Here is a 17,856-nt window from a genome sequence, read left to right as displayed (position 1 = left end):
CTCAAAAAACCAACTAATAACCTATATAGACACCCATGTAGCTACTCACCAACCCATGCAGCCACTTATACACAAAGTGAGAGACTGATACAGATATTTACATATTTAAACATTACTCACTAAGCCATGTATTCACTATGATACACTTAATCAGTCAGTTACACAATCAATTTTTCAAAAACAAATCATCCATTTAGACACTTATATACCCATTTATTCTTCCATCGACCTTGAGATATACATATATAAAACATATTTAATTTTCAGAAAAACACACATTCACTGGATGATGTCATCAGTGATGTCATCAGTGATGTCATTTGAGATGTCATCAGTGATGTCATGAGTGATGTCACTGACCATGTCATGAGTGATGTAATATGTGACGTCATCAGCAGTGCATTGCGGGCGCGCGAGTTATAGTTAGCTGAACTAACTATAACGGGGGAATTTCAATGGTTTTGTACAAGTGAAAAGTCCAGCTAACTATAACACCCCTGAAACCTATGGTTTTTTCAGTGAATATATATATATATATATAACACAATCAATTTTTCAAAAACAAATCATCCATTTAGACACTTATATACCCATTTATTCTTCCATCGACCTTGAGATATACATATATAAAACATATTTAATTTTCAGAAAAACACACATTCACTGGATGATGTCATCAGTGATGTCATCAGTGATGTCATTTGAGATGTCATCAGTGATGTCATGAGTGATGTCACTGACCATGTCATGAGTGATGTAATATGTGACGTCATCAGCAGTGCATTGCGGGCGCGCGAGTTATAGTTAGCTGAACTAACTATAACGGGGGAATTTCAATGGTTTTGTACAAGTGAAAAGTCCAGCTAACTATAACACCCCTGAAACCTATGGTTTTTTCAGTGAATATATTCACTGAAAAAACCATAGGTTTCAGGGGTGTTATAGTTAGCTGGACTTTTCACTTGTACAAAACCATTGAAATTCCCCCGTTATAGTTAGTTCAGCTAACTATAACTCGCGCGCCCGCAATGCACTGCTGATGACGTCACATATTACATCACTCATGACATGGTCAGTGACATCACTCATGACATCACTGATGACATCTCAAATGACATCACTGATGACATCACTGATGACATCATCCAGTGAATGTGTGTTTTTCTGAAAATTAAATATGTTTTATATATGTATATCTCAAGGTCGATGGAAGAATAAATGGGTATATAAGTGTCTAAATGGATGATTTGTTTTTGAAAAATTGATTGTGTAACTGACTGATTAAGTGTATTATAGTGAATACATGGCTTAGTGAGTAATGTTTAAATATGTAAATATCTGTATCAGTCTCTCACTTTGTGTATAAGTGGCTGCATGGGTTGGTGAGTAGCTACATGGGTGTCTATATAGGTTATTAGTTGGTTTTTTGAGTATCAGTCTGAGTGTCTGCATGGTTCGGTGGGGGGTATTACGTAGTGCATAGGTGCATGAATGAGTGACTCACTGTTTGTATGTGTTGAACACAGCATGTGTGCAGGACTGTATGGGTGGATGAGTGTGTGTATGGGTGTGTTAGTGAGTGAATGACTGTCTCAATAGTGTCTTTATGAGTAACTACATATGTTTTAAACTAGTATATGTGACTATTGGTGTATATATGTGAGTATATGTGAGAGTGAGAGATTGAAAGAGTTCCTGTATGAATAAGTATGTGTTTCTATAAGTGATTGTTTAAAAGACTAAGTATGTGTAAGTTTCCGTAGAAGTAAGTATGGTGGTGTGTGTATAACTGTATATGCAAGTAAATGTATGTTTGATTCTTTATTAGCATGAGTGACTATGTGTGTGAGTAACTCTATGGATGAGTGGCATTGTGTAACAGGATGTATAGGTGTATGAGTACATATGATGAGTGAGTACATGTATGAGTGACTGTATAGGACTGTTGGTGAATGAGTGGATGTGTATGTGGATCTTAGAATTACTGAAGAGGTTGTTGTAACTGGTATTGGTATGTCCATTGTTTTGAAAATTTTAGTCTCTATTTTTGAATGTGTGTATCAAAGGTTATATTAGGGTGAGAGGAGGTCTGCCACTCTATCACAAGGATGATGTCATCAGTGATGTCATCAGTGATGTCATTTGAGATGTCATCAGTGATGTCATGAGTGATGTCACTGACCATGTCATGAGTGATGTAATATGTGACGTCATCAGCAGTGCATTGCGGGCGCGCGAGTTATAGTTAGCTGAACTAACTATAACGGGGGAATTTCAATGGTTTTGTACAAGTGAAAAGTCCAGCTAACTATAACACCCCTGAAACCTATGGTTTTTTCAGTGAATTTCTGAGGTTTTTTAAATGCTAATTCCTAACTATAACGTGCCTGAAACCTATGTTTTTTTCTGTGAATTTCAAAGGTTTTTTAAATGCTAATTTCTAACTATGCCTACAGAGATAGGACATGTGAAGAAAGAAGAAAAAATGCACAGAAAGAAACAAAAGAAGTGCAGAAAGAAGCAACAGAAGTCCTCAAATACGAAGATAAGTGCAGGAAGAAGGATAACGTGCAGAAAGAACAAAAAGAAGAGCAGAAAGAAGCCTTGTTGCAAAATCATCCTGTACCCTCAACTTTTTCAGACGGATACTGGTGGTAACTGAGTCTGACTAACCAGTCCTAGAGCCAGTGCTATGTTAAAAGACACTTAGAATACAGTGAAAACACCTACATACACTAGGGAACATTATGCGTTGGGGTCCCCCTGTGATTAGCATGACCTCCTCTGTAAGCCCCTAGTGTATAATAGGGCATGGGGATTAAAACTACCTCTTAAAACAGGCCACAGGGCGTTTTTGCACACGTTAACTCAGGCCCCGTCCCCTCCCTTCACCACTGTGTAAACACGCCCTGTGTCCATTTTTAGTTGGGAGATTAAGTTCATTTGAATCCTGAGGGTCCCTAGGGTCCAACTAGCCCACTAGGTACCTCCAGTAAGTGCCACAGAGCTGCGTTGCAGAGAGGTGTAAAAAGTGGCACGGCCTGGACCACCTCTCTGCAATGCAGCTCAGTGGCGCTTACTGGAAGCACTTGGTGGGCTAGTTAGCCCCCAGGGGCCCTCAGTATTGAAGGGAAATTATATCCCCAATTTAAAACGTGCCATAGTGCGTGTTTGCACACGTCACCTCAGGCCCCGTCCCCTCCCTTCACCACTGTGTAAACACGCCCTGTGGCTGTTCTAAGTTGAGAGATTAAGTCCCCCTGAATCCTAAGGGTCCCTAGGGTCAAACTAGACCACTAGGTCCCTCCAGTAAGCGCCACAGAGCTGCGTTGCAGAGAGGTGTAAAAAGGGGCTTGGCCTCAGAACACCTGGCTGCAGCGCAGCTCCGTGGCGCATACTGGAGATGCCTGTTGGGGGCGCGTTTGCAGAGTGCTGCACGGAGGGGGCATGGCCTCCGGCACGATGCCAGTCTTTTATTTATTTTAGTTTTTTAAGAAGGGGGGCTGTTTGGTTCCCCTTCTTATTCTAATTTATTGGCCCTGATGACCCCATCCCCCAGGGCCAGTCTCCTAATTATATTTTTTTGACCCCAATCCCCAGGGCCGGCCACTGTTTTTTATTATTTTTAAAAAATATATATTTATAGACACACCTAGGACATGCTGGACAAACCGTACGTACCTATCACCATGACGATTTGCGTGATATTCATTAAAAGGCGACTATGCATGCAATGAATCCACGTGGAATGTATTTACACCACTAGTGAAGCTCTGACATGTCTGATGCCCTACCGTGCCTAATCCTGGTAGACACCCTTGTCGTTTATTTATACAAACATGGGTAGCTATTGACGGGCACATTTAATACACATGCACACCAAGCCATTCAAAGGGGATTCGACAAAAATTCGACCAAAACTATGCAAGAAACCCCCCTCACGGTTAATAAAACACACATCCACTGCCGGATGTGTAATACTTTTTATTTTACTCTCTGGAAAGGGGACGAACATCACTTGAGAGTCACAGCGTGCTCCTGACAGAGCCCAATGCTGTGTTACACCCACCATTGCCTGCCGAGTGCCACACACCTCTGTGTTGTATTCCACTAGCTAGTGCATATGCTATGACACTCTCTAGCCCATGTGCACTGTAACACCACCCCGTGAATATGTCATGCCACACTTGTCTTCGCACGGGTTATATTGCCCCATCTAACGTGCCTTTCTCGATGCCTATGTTATAACGCACAGTGCTATGCCATACATATTACAATCTGGGATCCATATCTTTGTCACAGTGCATATGCAACGTTACACTCCCCAGCACATATTTTATATTACAACTTTAGAGACTAGTTAGGTTACACAACACTGCCCTGTGCATATTACACTCCAAGGCGCATATCGCATAGCACGCGCTAGTGCCTGTGCTATCTCGCGCTCTCCAATGAATCTGTCATTGCGCACAATGTATTGCATATTATATTTCACGCCCGGTTCATCTTATATCACACTTTTTGGTGCATAGTTTATACCATACACTATATCTAGTTTTCATTTTCAATCGTGCTCTCAGGACTATGTTCTATATAACACTGTGTTCACCTACCCTTTTCACGGGCATTACATTTTGAGATAGGGGGTGGAGGGTCAGGGGGTGTTTCTGCCAAGTGAGCCCGGAGTCACAGTCACAAACGTCCTCTTCTTCCTGAATAAAAGTGAGATTATGCTGCATACTTGTTCATATTTTAAGTAGTTCGCACAGACACAATGTTTTAAAAACAATAAAGTTCCTAATACCCGCCTTCTCTGAACAGTTAGCTTGCTGCCCCATCCCCTTCCTCCCTATCCTCTGTTGTGTGAATCCATGGACTAGCCTCCTCCCTCCTGCCATGCATGGTCTGATGTGCTGCCACTGCCCTCAATTTAGTATGATGTACCAGTCCACTCCTCCTGCCCTCCATTGCCCAATTCTATGCCCCATCATTGACCTCCTGCTTAAACTCTGTGCTTAGCTTGCTGCCCCTATTCTCCTTCCCCCTGCCCTCCGATGTCTTTGTGCATGCCCCTGCTCCATCCTTTTTGCCCACCATGTCCCATGGACCTGCCACTCCTATCTACTCTGAGTGCTCTGTTGAGCTGCCACTCCCCTCCCACCTGCCTAGCATTGTCAGATGACTGTAACCTGTCCCTGCCACCTCCACCCTGCCTGTCCACATGCCATGCCCCTATCCTCTTCCTCCTGTCCTACATGGTCCATTGTACTGCCACACCCTTCTGCCCTCCCTGGTCTGTTGTGCTGCAACTGCTCCTCCTGCCTGCCCCGTGTGGTCTGTTGTGAGGTCCCTTCCCCTGAACTTTCTTGTCTGTGCACAGATCCTGACCCTTCCTTCTATCCTCCATCGTCCTTTGTGCATGCCCCTCCACCCTCCTTCTTGCCCATCATAGCCATTGTGCTGCCACTAACCCTCCCACTTGCCATGCATGGTCTTCTGTGCTGCCATGGCCCCTCCCACCTTCCCTGTGTGGTCAGTTAGCTGCCCCTGACCCCCTCCCACCTTCCCTCCATGGTCTGTGTGTATGCCATCACAGTCTCACTGTTGCTCTTCATGGTGTGTCTTGCTTCTAGTGCCCATCCTGCCTGACCTCCATGGCTATCTTGCTGCTCCTGCCCTGCCCCCTTGCCCCCAGCCCTACTCCCTCCCTCCTGGCTTGTCTGTTCCATTGTAATGCCCCTGATCCGTCCCTCCTGCCCTTTATGGTCTGTTATACTGCAGCTTTCTCTCCTGTCTGTCCATTATGGTCAGCTAGCTACCATTGCCTCTTGCCCCTCTGTTCTCTGTTGTCCATGTGCATGGTCCTGTCCCCTCCCTCTTGCTTTCTATGGATTGTTGTGCTGCACTCCCGTCCTGCATGCCCTGTGTGGTGTATTGTGCTGCTGCAAACCCTGATGCCTGCCCTGCAGGGTCAGTTTGGTGCACCTCTCCATGTCCCTACTGTCCTCTGTTATCCAAGTCCATGTCCCTATCCCATTTCCTTCCATGATCCAATGTACCATACTTGCGAACATTTTGAACTTGGTAAGAGGGAGATTTTGAAAAAAAACTGGGGTATTGATTTTCCCCTTTGAGTTACATTGAAAAAGAGGATATTGTAGACAGGAGACAGATCAAATAAAGCCCATTTGAGCTTAAAAACATTGGACGTTTCCTGGCTGAATCGGGTCTGTTGGCATGTATGGTTGTACTACCATTGCCTCTTCCTTCTGCCCACAATGGTCTATTACATTGCCACAGCCTTGAAGGAGGGTAGATTTTGTATCACAGGGGGCCCCTGGCCCGTTCTGTCCACACCTGAAGTATGAGACCCTTGTCCTTGCCCTGCCAGCTGCATTTGTAGGCCGTAATAAATTGACCAGCGGGTCCTGTGTTGCTATATAATTATCCTGAGACATCCTTACCACTCAGCCAGCATAAAACCCCTGTGTAGGCCCTTCTGTTCAATATGTAGGCCTCTTTGTTAAATTGACCATAGCTCTGCAATTTTAGTGTATAGCAGTCTGAAGGCAGGTCTGCGAGGCCTTCTGATCCAAACTAGTAGCCCCCACCCTACGCGAGTGCTCCGTGCTCGGTATCAAAGTTCAACATCCCCCTGAAGCTGTCGACATACAGTAGGCTGCATCCTGGACTGGTACTTGCTTCCTGGGCAGGTTTCCCGCTTTTAAGGAAGTGGCAACCGCAGAGCGTCAAGTTAGGAGAACTGAGGAGATTTTATACATGAATATATTGAATTCCCGTACAATACCCATTATTTTCTGCTTGCTCTATGGAACTTATGATAAGCGATTGGCCTGAGAGACTGACCTTTTCACCCAGTCCATTGTCAGCATTAAGTGGGTAAATGACGAAATGTCTGGTAAAATCTGCAGACGAAGCTTTTGGGTAGCATACGTAGGTAGATGTAGCGTGCAAAGGAGCCCACAAAATGATATAAAAAGGGAGCACCCACAGATATCGACGGACTACCTCGCCGTCTGTATGTAGGTTAACAGGCAGTGCAGGTTTTCCCCAAGAGCTGGGAGCTCTTGTCTTCCTTTGCTTAAAATGTCTTGCTCTGCTTTGCTTGAAGTATCTTATTCTATTTTACCTATATGAAATGTCATGTTATGTTTAACCATTGTTCTCTTTACTTTTGCATTTAAAAGATTTTGTATTGTAATTGCAGGAATGCTTGCTCTAAGAGTAAACGTGAGTGTTCCTAGGTAACATTTTCCTTGGTGTAACTTGTTTCTCATGATGCATTTATAGATGTGTTTTCTCTCTCTCTCTGTCAGTACATTAATTGAGATACAGAGAATATTATGACAGCTGTATGATTATCTGGATTCTGTATTTTGTACTTTATGTCTCTATTCTGCGGTTTCTTTGAAGTTGCATCTTCTCATTAAACTGCCATTGTATTCTGCCTCCAATTCCATGTCTCATATGTCTGTTTTCTTCATTTTTGGAGCAAGCGTTCCTAGGCACCCCGGCTCAAATTAAGGTGCCCCTTTTGTTCCTGACTCACTCTCCTGCTCAGTTCTCTGGTGGCTCCCGGGGATCTGGGGACCGCCCCTAGCTTCCTTGACCCGTAATAGATCTTCCCTCCAACAGCCTCTCTTGCAAGTCCTGTATTGTTGGTTTGTTGCCCCTGCCCCCCTTTCCACTGCCCTCCATAGTCTGTTGTGCTTCCACGGCCCTTCCTGCCTGCTCAGTGTGGTTAAATTGTTGCCTTTGCACCCTCCTACCTGCCTTCAATTTTCAGAGTCCCTGCCCCTGGCCTCTGCCTCTCAACAGTATCCTAATGAACAACTAGATTGCTAACATTCTATATTTATTACAAAAGTGTGGAACGCCTGACATCATCTTGATGTAATCAAAACTGTAATACCTAGAGCATTTCCTTTAGAAATTACATATATGAGAGGGTCTTATTGGCATCAAAATTATGGTTAGTGCTCTAAAAGACTAAAATAAGGACATATTTTCTGAGTTTTCAAATAGCGACAAAGCACTTTTAAATTATTTGTTATCTTTATGTTTTTTTATCCAGTTGACCACTTGATTAAATGTTGCACTTAGGGGAGAGGATGTGGTGTTACTTCCAGAACTGCAGACTTTGCAACTGGGGAACCAGGTTGAAGTTTCTGCTTCAGCTCGACATTCTGTGATTCTGGTCAAATCACTTAGTCTCCCCATGTCTACAACCAAAATTAATTTGTTCTTGTGTGATGTAACCAATGCTCATGTAAAGCACTCCAATACCTGACAAGTCTGCACTATATAACACTGCAAAAACACAAAATAATAAGTGTTTTGCACACTTCTGTCATTGGGCTATATTTGGGCTACATCTGGGTGATTTTGGGCTACATTTGGGCTCTTTTGTCTCCGGTGGCCATCTTGGGAGATTTATTTGTTATGAAGTTTCCTAATTTCCTCATGTACTGCAGTCTCCTCAGTAGGAAATGCTTTCAGTTTTTTACTTTGATTCCATCATGAAGGTATTCAGATATGTCACACATTTGCCATAAATTCTGAATGTTAGCACTCTAGTTGCTCATTAGATCACTGTAGTAAAACTACTGCACCATGGAAGTCTGCTCCTGGTATTAAAAGTGCATGTTTCAGTCTGCATGTCAGAATGTTTTAATGAAATAGAAGAGGATTTGAGAAGTCACTCAAAATGTGCCCTCATTTTCTTTCTTCAGCATTAATCATAATTTCTATGGCAAAATGAACCTCCTCATTGTGTTCCTTTTTAAATTAAATGTTTTAAGTGTTACCAGTTTATTCCAATCAAGATGGCTTCAGGTGTGCCTTACTTTTGTCATAATGAAGACAGTAAGCGCTCTAGTTGTTTTTAAGAACATTCTGGGACATTCTGTCATTGGGCTATACTTGGGCTACATCTGGGTGATATTTGGGCTACATTTGGGCTCTTTTGTCTCTGGTGGCCATCTTGGGAGACTTATTTGTTATGAAGTTTCCTAATTTCCTCATTTACTGCAGTCTCCTCAGTAGGAAATACTTTCAGTTTTTTACTTTGATTCCATCAAGAAGGCATTCAGATGTGTCACACATTTGCCATAAATTCAGAATGTTAGCACTCTTTTTGCTAATTAGATCACTGTAGTAAAACTACTGCTCACCAGGGAAAACTGCTGCTGGTATTGAAAGTGCATGTTTCAGTCTGCATGTCAGAATTTTTTAATGAAATAGAAGAGGATTTGAGAAGTCATTCAAAATGTGCCCTAATTTTTCTTTCTGCAGCACTAATCATACTTTTTATGGAAAAATGAACCCCCTCATTTTGTTCCTTTTTAAATTAAATGTTTTAAGAGTTACCACTTTAATCCAAGCAAGATGGCTTCAGGTGTGCCATACGTTTATCATAAGTAGGACTGTTAGCGCTCTAGTAGTTCTTTGGAACACTCTGGGAAGCTGCAGTAGAACACAAAGGAATCAACTGACAGTCTCTGCCCTTGTTGGATGTACATGTTTTACTGAGAATGTCAGACTTCATTCTCACATGACTGAGAAAGATAATGTGAATTTACAGAAAATAAGCTCTCAGTTTAGCCTATAGATCACCTTCCAAACCTCTGTGGTAAAAGCATGAGAAAATATTTTTCTCTCAATCATGATATCCCAGCAGAAGGCTTTTTCACATGGTGAAATCACCTTAGAACATACCACAATTCCTAAAATGAGTATGGTACCATCAACAAATGATTTATAATGTAACTAAAGTCTTAAAACCTTCTATTAACTGCAATGCTTTTTAATGAGGTGCTATCATGTATATTGGTCCCAAGATGGCTGCCAACACTTCTTGGATGAAGTGCTGACAGCCAATCAGATCTCAGGATGAGATGTGTGGTTAGGCTCCGCCCACATATATATATGCTTTTAAATGCTATTTTCTCAGGAAATACTGAACAGATTTACACCAGACCTGCAAAAGGCACTTCCTTGACCTTATGGCTACCTCTCTGCCAAATTTCAAGTAATTCTGTTCAGCCGTTCGGGCTGTAGCTGTGTCTAAAGGTCCTATGGAAAAATGCATGGGGAAAACGCGTTTTGGGACCCCCCTTTTTTCTCGGCCCCTGCTTGACGAATCCCCCCGAGACTTTCAGGGTAGGAGCGGAGCGTAGCGCCCCACCTATTTTGAAAATTTCGCGAGGATTCGTCGACCGGCGCCAAAGTTATTCCAAATAGAATGTTGCGGATTTCCTATGGAAACAGGGTCCTAACTATAACTACCTACTGGCGACCGCCAGTAGGTAATATATATATATATATATATATATATTCAGCCAAACTCTTCATAAAACAGTGTGGCGCACACTCGAGTTGGTTCTATAAAGATTTACTTTATCACAGTCCCGTAGCTGAACAAACGCGTTTCGGCCATGATAAACACACACACACACAAACTCACACATATATATATATTTATTTTTTTCCAGGCTCCTAACTCTGTATAAAAATAAACAGAGACGCCCTCCCCTTCAAAGCGTTTTCTATTCATAATATTTCAGCGAATCAGGTGCCGTTCATGTATTGAGGCCCAATGCACTTCAAACTGTTACATCCCTTGCTCGCTGGCCATTTATAGACACTCTTTAATAATAATAATAATCATTCATATTTGTAAAGCGTGAACATATCACCCCTTAAGTGGGCCATCGGGGAGATTAAGTGAGCTATTCCCCAGAGTCACATGGTGCTGAGCTGAGCTGCGGCCTGCGCCAGGGATTGAACCACAGACCCGAGCTCTAGTGCAGCCACTCTGGCCGCTGCAACACACCTCTACTTTAAAATGCAGCGCTTTTAAAGACCCTCATTTGCATAATATAAATTGTGCTCCTGTGAGCGTCATAGTGACTTGCTGAATTCTGCACTCTGGGACCAAAGGTTTGCAGCAAAACATATAATCCTTTCATCCTAAAATATATATATATTGTTAGAAATGGGGTGGAGCCAAGTCATTATTGATTCTTTTGACAATGTGAATGTGGTGCACTATTTATAATTATTTGACATGTGATGTACGTCTTCTGTTTCAAATCAGTAAAAATATCTTTAAAAAAAAGAAAGAAATGGGGGTCTCTAGTTGGCAGGGCTGTGCCCTGTCTAAGTAAGGACCTTTCGTTCTAGTCAGGATAAGGGAGTTACATACCTACAATAACCCCTGCTCACCCCCTTGGTAGCTTGGTATGGGCAGTCAGGCTTATCTCAGAGGAATTGTGTTAAGCATTTGCACATAACACACAGTAATACAATGAAAACACTACAAAAGGAGACCACACCAGTTTCAGAAAAATATCCAATATTTATCTGTGTAAAACAAGACCAGAACAATATAAATCCAACAGACAGTAATAAAGATATGAATATTTCAATAATCAACTTAAAACACAGGTCCTTGAAGTCGATAGCTCCATCTGGAGCTAACACGGGATCGTAAGAACAAAACCAACATTTCAGGCCGACCGCAAGGTCACTGGGCCAGCTACAGTGTAGGGAAGACCCACAAACAGTACCTTTGGAAATGTAGAGCATCAGCGACCTTGCGATGAGCTCGAAAGAGGCAGTGTGACCAGCGCCCACAGGCCTTAGCAGGAATCAGTTCCGGAGGTCAGTGCAGAAGTTGTCGGGCACTTGAAGTCACATGCATTGTGGATCGAACTCTGTGAGGTTGAAGTCAGTCGCGCTGGCGTCAAAGGTATGGGGCAGCGATGCGAAGCAGGACGATGCAACGTGCGGTGCCCACAGGTCACGGTGCAGGCAGTAGCTTGGTGACAGCTTCCAGCGACCTTGGTGAGACCAGGACTGCCGTGTGAAACAGGGAGAAGCGACGTGCGGTGTCCAGAGGTCACGGTGCATGGAACGGGGGCATCATTGCTGAAGAGCTGTCATCGGTAGACCCAAGGTTGCGATGTGAAATGTGGCGATGGTTCGTGCAGTGCCCACAGGTCACTGTGAAAGCAGTGGCATCAGCTGACGAGGCTGGAGTTGATGAGGCTGACGTCAGAGGACCAGGGCTGCGGTGTGGGGCGGGGCGATGCTTCAGGAACCTCACAAGCAGTGTCCACAGGCCACAGTGCAGGTAGCGGCATCGATGTCAGCGTGGAGCATCGTCGTTGGTGATACCAGGTCAGTGATGTGAAACGAGGCGAGGTGCGGTGCCCTCCGGTTATGGTGCAAGAAGCAGCGTCGGTGATGGCGCCATGTGTTGCGGTGGTCAGACCATGGTTGCATTATGAAGTGAAGCGATGTTTCGGGCAGTGCCTTCAGGTTACAGAGCTGGCAGTGGCATCGTTGATGGAGACATTATTGTTTTTTTTTCTGTTGCAGCACAAAACACATGGTTCCCAGTGTCGTTGGCAGATGAATTTGAGGTGCTTGATGTTCCTGAGACTTCCAAGCGGAGGCAAGCTCTACTATAAACCATTGAAGTACCTCAGGAAATAAGTTGCAGAACGTTCAGTCTAGTCCTTTCACTGCCCAAGACAGAAGCAGCAAGCCAGCACAACAAAGCCCACAGCAAAGTGGAAGTCCCCCCTGACAGCTTCTCCAGCAATTCTTCTTGGCAGGTTCCTTGGTCCAAAAGAATTCTAAAGTTGTGGGGTCAGATCCCCAGCACCTGTACCAATTTTAGTCTTTGAATTTGGCAAACCTCAAAGAAAAGTCTTTCTTGACTTACTAGAACCAGTTCTGTCTTCCCTGGTCCAGCCGCACTAGAGGGGATGGAGACAGCATTATGAAAGGCAGGCACAGCCCTATTCAGATGTCAGTGACAATTCCTCCCACCACTCTAGCTCAGGAAGACCCATCATGATATGCAGGGCACACCTCAGCTCCCTTTGTGTGAGTGTCTGGAGTGAAGGCACAAATAGCTCCTGTCAGTCTAAACCACACGTGGATTCCACCGGCAGGTTAAGCAAGAAAATGCCCACTTTCTAAAAGTGGAATTTTCAAACACACAATTTAAAAACCATCTTTACTAAAAGGTGTATTTTTAAATTGTGAGTTCAGTCATCCCAAACTCCAGCTTTCCATCATCTTCAAATGAGAATCTGCACTGGAATGGTGTTTCCAGCCAGACCCCATTTTAACCTATGGAAGAGATAGCCTTTCAATAGTAAGAAATGAAATGCTCAGTATTTCACTACCAGGACATATAACAACACACCACTACATGTCCTACCTTTTAAGTACTCTGCACCCTGCCCATGGGGCTTCTTTGGGCCTACCTTAGGAGTGACCTATATGTAGGAAAACATCCAATCCAGATAATAGAAATTAAGGCAGGAAACAGTAGTTCTTCAGACGGGGTTTATTGATGCAAGGCACGTCTGATAAGCAAGGAGGTTACAGGTAGAATGAATGCAACCATATTCTCTCCCACCTCCCAACCTTCTCGACTTTTGAAACACAACAACACCCGCTAAACACGAGGCAGCCACGAGCTGTGACATGGGTGCCAGGCTTGTGTCTGCCACGCTCCCATGCACCCGACACTATATGTAATAAAAGGGAAGGGTGGGGCCTAGCAAGAGGATGCACTTGCCAGGTCGACATAGCACTTTAAAGCTGCATGCACAGACACTCTGGCCGCTGCAAAACACCTCTACTTTAAAATGCAGCGCTTTTAAAGCCCCTCATTTGCATAATATAAATTGTGCTCCTGTGAGCGTCATAGTGACTTGCTGAATTCTGCACTCTGGGACCAAAGGTTTGCAGCAAAACATATAATCCTTTCATCCTAAAATATATATATATTGTTAGAAATGGGGTGGAGCCAAGTCCTTATTGATTCCTTTGACAATGTGAATGTTATAAATGTGTTGCACTATTTATAATTATTTGACATGTGATGTACGTCTTCTGTTTCAAATCAGTAAAAATATCTTTAAAAAAAAGAAAGAAATAGGGGTCTCTAGTTGGCAGGGCTGTGCCCTGTCTAAGTAAGGACCTTTCGTTCTAGTCAGGATAAGGGAGTTACATACCTACAATAACCCCTGCTCACCCCCTTGGTAGCTTGGTATGGGCAGTCAGGCTTACCTCAGAGGAAATGTGTTAAGCATTTGCACATAACACACAGTAATACAATGAAAACACTACAAAAGGAGACCACACCAGTTTCAGAAAAATATCCAATATTTATCTGTGTAAAACAAGACCAGAACAATATAAATCCAACAGACAGTAATAAAGATATTAATATTTCAATAATCAACTTAAAACACAGGTCCTTGAAGTCGATAGCTCCATCTGGAGCTAACACGGGATCGTAAGAACAAATCCAACAGTTCAGGCTGACCGTAAGGTCACTGGGCCAGCTACAGTGTCGGGGAGACCCACAAACAGTACCTTTGGAAATGTAGGGCATCAGGGTGCAGGCAGTAGCTTGGTGACAGCTTCCAGCGACCTTGGTGAGACCAGGACTGCCGTGTGAAACAGGGAGAAGCGACATGCGGTGTCCAGAGGTCACGGTGCATGGAACGGGGGCATCATTGCTGAAGAGCTGTCATCGGTAGACCCAAGGTTGCAATGTGAAATGTGGCGATGGTTCGTGCAGTGCCCACAGGTCACTGTGAAAGCAGTGGCATCAGCTGACGAGGCTGGAGTTGATGAGGCTGACAGGTCGACATAGCAGTTTAAAGTTGCATGCACAGACACTGCAGTGGCAGGTCTGAGTCACACTTGAAAGGCTACTTGTGTGGGTGGCACAATCAGTGCTGCAGGCCCACGAGTAGCATTTGATTTACAAGCCATGGCAACACGTATGCTCAATACTAGGGACTTACCAGTAAATCAAATAAGCCAATCATAGAAATAACAATCAATTACACAATTTACAGAGGGGGCAAGACACCATCAAAACTAGAGGTCAGAAAGCAAAAAGACGGAGGAAACATGCCATATATGTATGTATGTATCTATGTATGGGTGTGTGTATGTATATATATATATATATATATGTATATATATATATATATATTACCTACTGGCGGTCGCCAGTAGGTAGTTATAGTTAGGACCCTGTTTCCATAGGAAAACCGCAACATTCTATTTGGAATAACTTTGGCGCCGGTCGACGAATCCTCGTAAAATTTTCAAAACTAATGGGGCGCTACGCTCCGCTCCTACCCTGAAAGTCTCGGGTGGATTCGTCAAGCGGGGCCTGAGAAAAAAGGGGGGTTCCAAAACGCGTTTTTCCCATGCATTTTTCCATAGGACCTTTAGACACAGCTACAGACCGAACGGCTGAACAGAGTTACTTGAAATTTGGCAGAGAGGTAGTCTACAGGTCAAGGAAGTGCCTTTTGTAGGTCTGGTGTAAATCTGTTCAGTAGATTCTGAGAAAATAGCATTTAAATCAATATATATATCTGTGGCAGCTTACGGTGCGCTTACCGTGCGCTTACGGTAAGCTTACCGTACGCGTACGGTGCCGTGCGCGAGCGCGATTCTGATTGGCTGTTAGATCTTAGTAAACATTCGAATCGGTCGAAACCAGGAAGCGGCGGCCGCCATTTTCTCTCTCGCACTCTGAGGGGGGGAGGAAAAACAAAGGGGCAAAACAAGTAAAGGGGCAGGTTAGACAGCTCCCAACCACCTAGCCATGTTTAAGGTGTCCCAAACGAACACCCAAGGCCAAAAATTCAATTTTTTTTGTTTTCGAAAAAACGCCGATTACGCTTACCGTACTTGTACGATAATAAGTAATTTAAAAAAAAAAAGTATCCACACTTTCCCAACCCCAGTGTGCAAAAGGTGCCCGAAGGGTACCTTTTGTGCATGGCATAATAAATTGTTGAAACATGTAGTTGACTTCCTTTCACAACGAAGCGCATAATATGTCCTCCGTGAGACGTCGGTGCGCGAAGCGCATCGTGCGTACATGGCCCATCCAGCGTAACGTGGGCACGCGGTGCGCGTAGCGCACCGCGTGCCCACCGTGCGTGCACGGCACTAACTGCGTAAAGTGGGCGCGCGGTGCGCAAAGCGCACCGCGCGCTTACTGTGCGCGCACGGTGCGCGAAGCGCACCGTGCGCGCACGGAACGAACTGCGTTAAGTGGGCGCGCACGCCACGAACGGCGTAAAGTAACTTAGCATTTAAAAAAACGTACAAATTCACTGAAAAAACCATAGGTTTCACACACGTTATAGTTAGGAATTAGCATCTAAAAAACCTTGCAAATTCACTGAAAAAACCATAGGTTTCACACATGTTATAGTTAGCTGGACATTTTACTCATAAAAAACCAATGAAATTCCCCCGTTATAGTTAGTGCAGGCAACTATAACTCACGCGACCGCAATGCTCTGCTGATGCTAATACTGTATTTAGACACTTATTTGCCCATGTCTTCTTCCATTAAATTTTAGCTATACATATATTACAAATATTTTTTTTTCATAAAGACACATACGTCATCAGCAGAGGATTGCGGTCGCGTGAGTTATAGTTGCCTGCACTAACTATAACGGGGGAATTTCATTGTTTTTTTATGAGTAAAATGTCCAGCTAACTATAACATGTGTGAAACCTATGGTTTTTTCAGTGAATATATATATGTATTTTGTTTTTTTTTGTTTCATCGGTAAGTGTATGATTGTTCCTCGAATATGAAAAATTAATCCCTGTGCTTGTTGTCATCCTATCTTCCTTGGATTTGTAGTTGAGAACCCAAGTCACTGTGACTTTGTGAAGCTCCGGACAATGCTGGTGAAAACGCACATGCAAGACCTCAAAGATGTCACTCGGGAGACGCACTACGAGAACTACAGAGCACAGTGTATCCAGAACATGACCCGCATGGTGGTGAAGGAACGAAACAGGAAGTACGTGAGCGGGCTTAGGCTGGGGGAGGTTATAGAGGTGTATAAACGAAGGCAAGCTCTATAAAGCCTGGCTGCATCATACTAAGACATATGACAGTGGAGATGGAAACACAGGTATCTGCCTGCAGCATCAGAGGGTCTGGGCTGAAGAAACGTTGTGTGTCTGTATCTGCTTGCAGGGACCTGGTATGGACCTGGTACGGGGAGTAGTCCCTGCTGTGCAGAATTCAGAGTGGCTACCCTAGTAGAGAAGACTTAATCGACAGGGGCGTAGCTTGGTCAGTAGGATTGGTGGGGGCTGGGGGGGAAGCACTTCAGATTTTCCCAGAATATAATGTTAAAATAAATTTTACGATAAGCAGGGCACATGCGAGGGACTTAAGGGACAGTGAAAAGGGAGAGAAATGCAGATTGGTAGGGGGAACTAATTGAGATAAATCACAATAGGTTGTATAATAACCAACATTTTTTAAGACTTTCAAAACCGAGAGAGGCAGAGAGTGTGCGTCCATTTTTGTCTGTGTGTATGTAAAAGGTTGTGGTGAAATCCGACAGACACCTCATCATACCCGACTGAAAGCACCTCTACCCAACTATTTATGAGAAAATACATTTATTGAGTGGGTGTAACACCCCAAACACCCCCCGTAGCTAAGCCCCTGTCTATAGATATTCATATCTTCCTATAACACTCTAGGTTACTGTTTCGTGGAAAAAAACTATGTAAGGCAGAATATTGCGCTTCCTTCTCCACAAGAGCTGTGTCACGGAAGAGAAGACGGTGCAGCTACATCTGCCCATTGTATCCTGTCATAAGCAGTGGGGGATGGCTGCATGACTGTAGAACCAGCTAAGAGAAACCCAGGGTAATTGGAGGAAATAGTGATTTTTTTTCTGGCCCAGAATGAGGAATAGAAGAGCGTGTGGGTGAATACTCATCTTGTAACCATGG

The 17,856-nt window shown here is 43.8% G+C and overlaps 1 protein-coding gene across 2 annotated transcripts in view; it reads left to right on the top strand.

The window, feature by feature from the left end:
* The window catches only part of LOC146859048 (septin-4-like), a 328,318-nt gene that overhangs the window by 291,307 nt on the left and 19,155 nt on the right, over positions 1-17,856 (top strand). For both annotated transcript variants that reach the window (XM_085649678.1, XM_085649677.1), the window contains exon 11: positions 16,742-16,904. In XM_085649678.1, coding sequence (XP_085505804.1) covers positions 16,742-16,904 — 163 coding nt within the window. The remainder of the gene's footprint in view (positions 1-16,741; positions 16,905-17,856) is intronic.

The sequence above is a fragment of the Triturus cristatus genome, chromosome 3_2 (assembly GCF_964204655.1).
Source record: "Triturus cristatus chromosome 3_2, aTriCri1.1, whole genome shotgun sequence".
Classification (NCBI taxonomy): Eukaryota; Metazoa; Chordata; class Amphibia; order Caudata; family Salamandridae; genus Triturus; species Triturus cristatus.
Note: the sequence above shows the minus strand (reverse complement) of the source record. Positions and strands in the feature narration are given on the sequence as shown.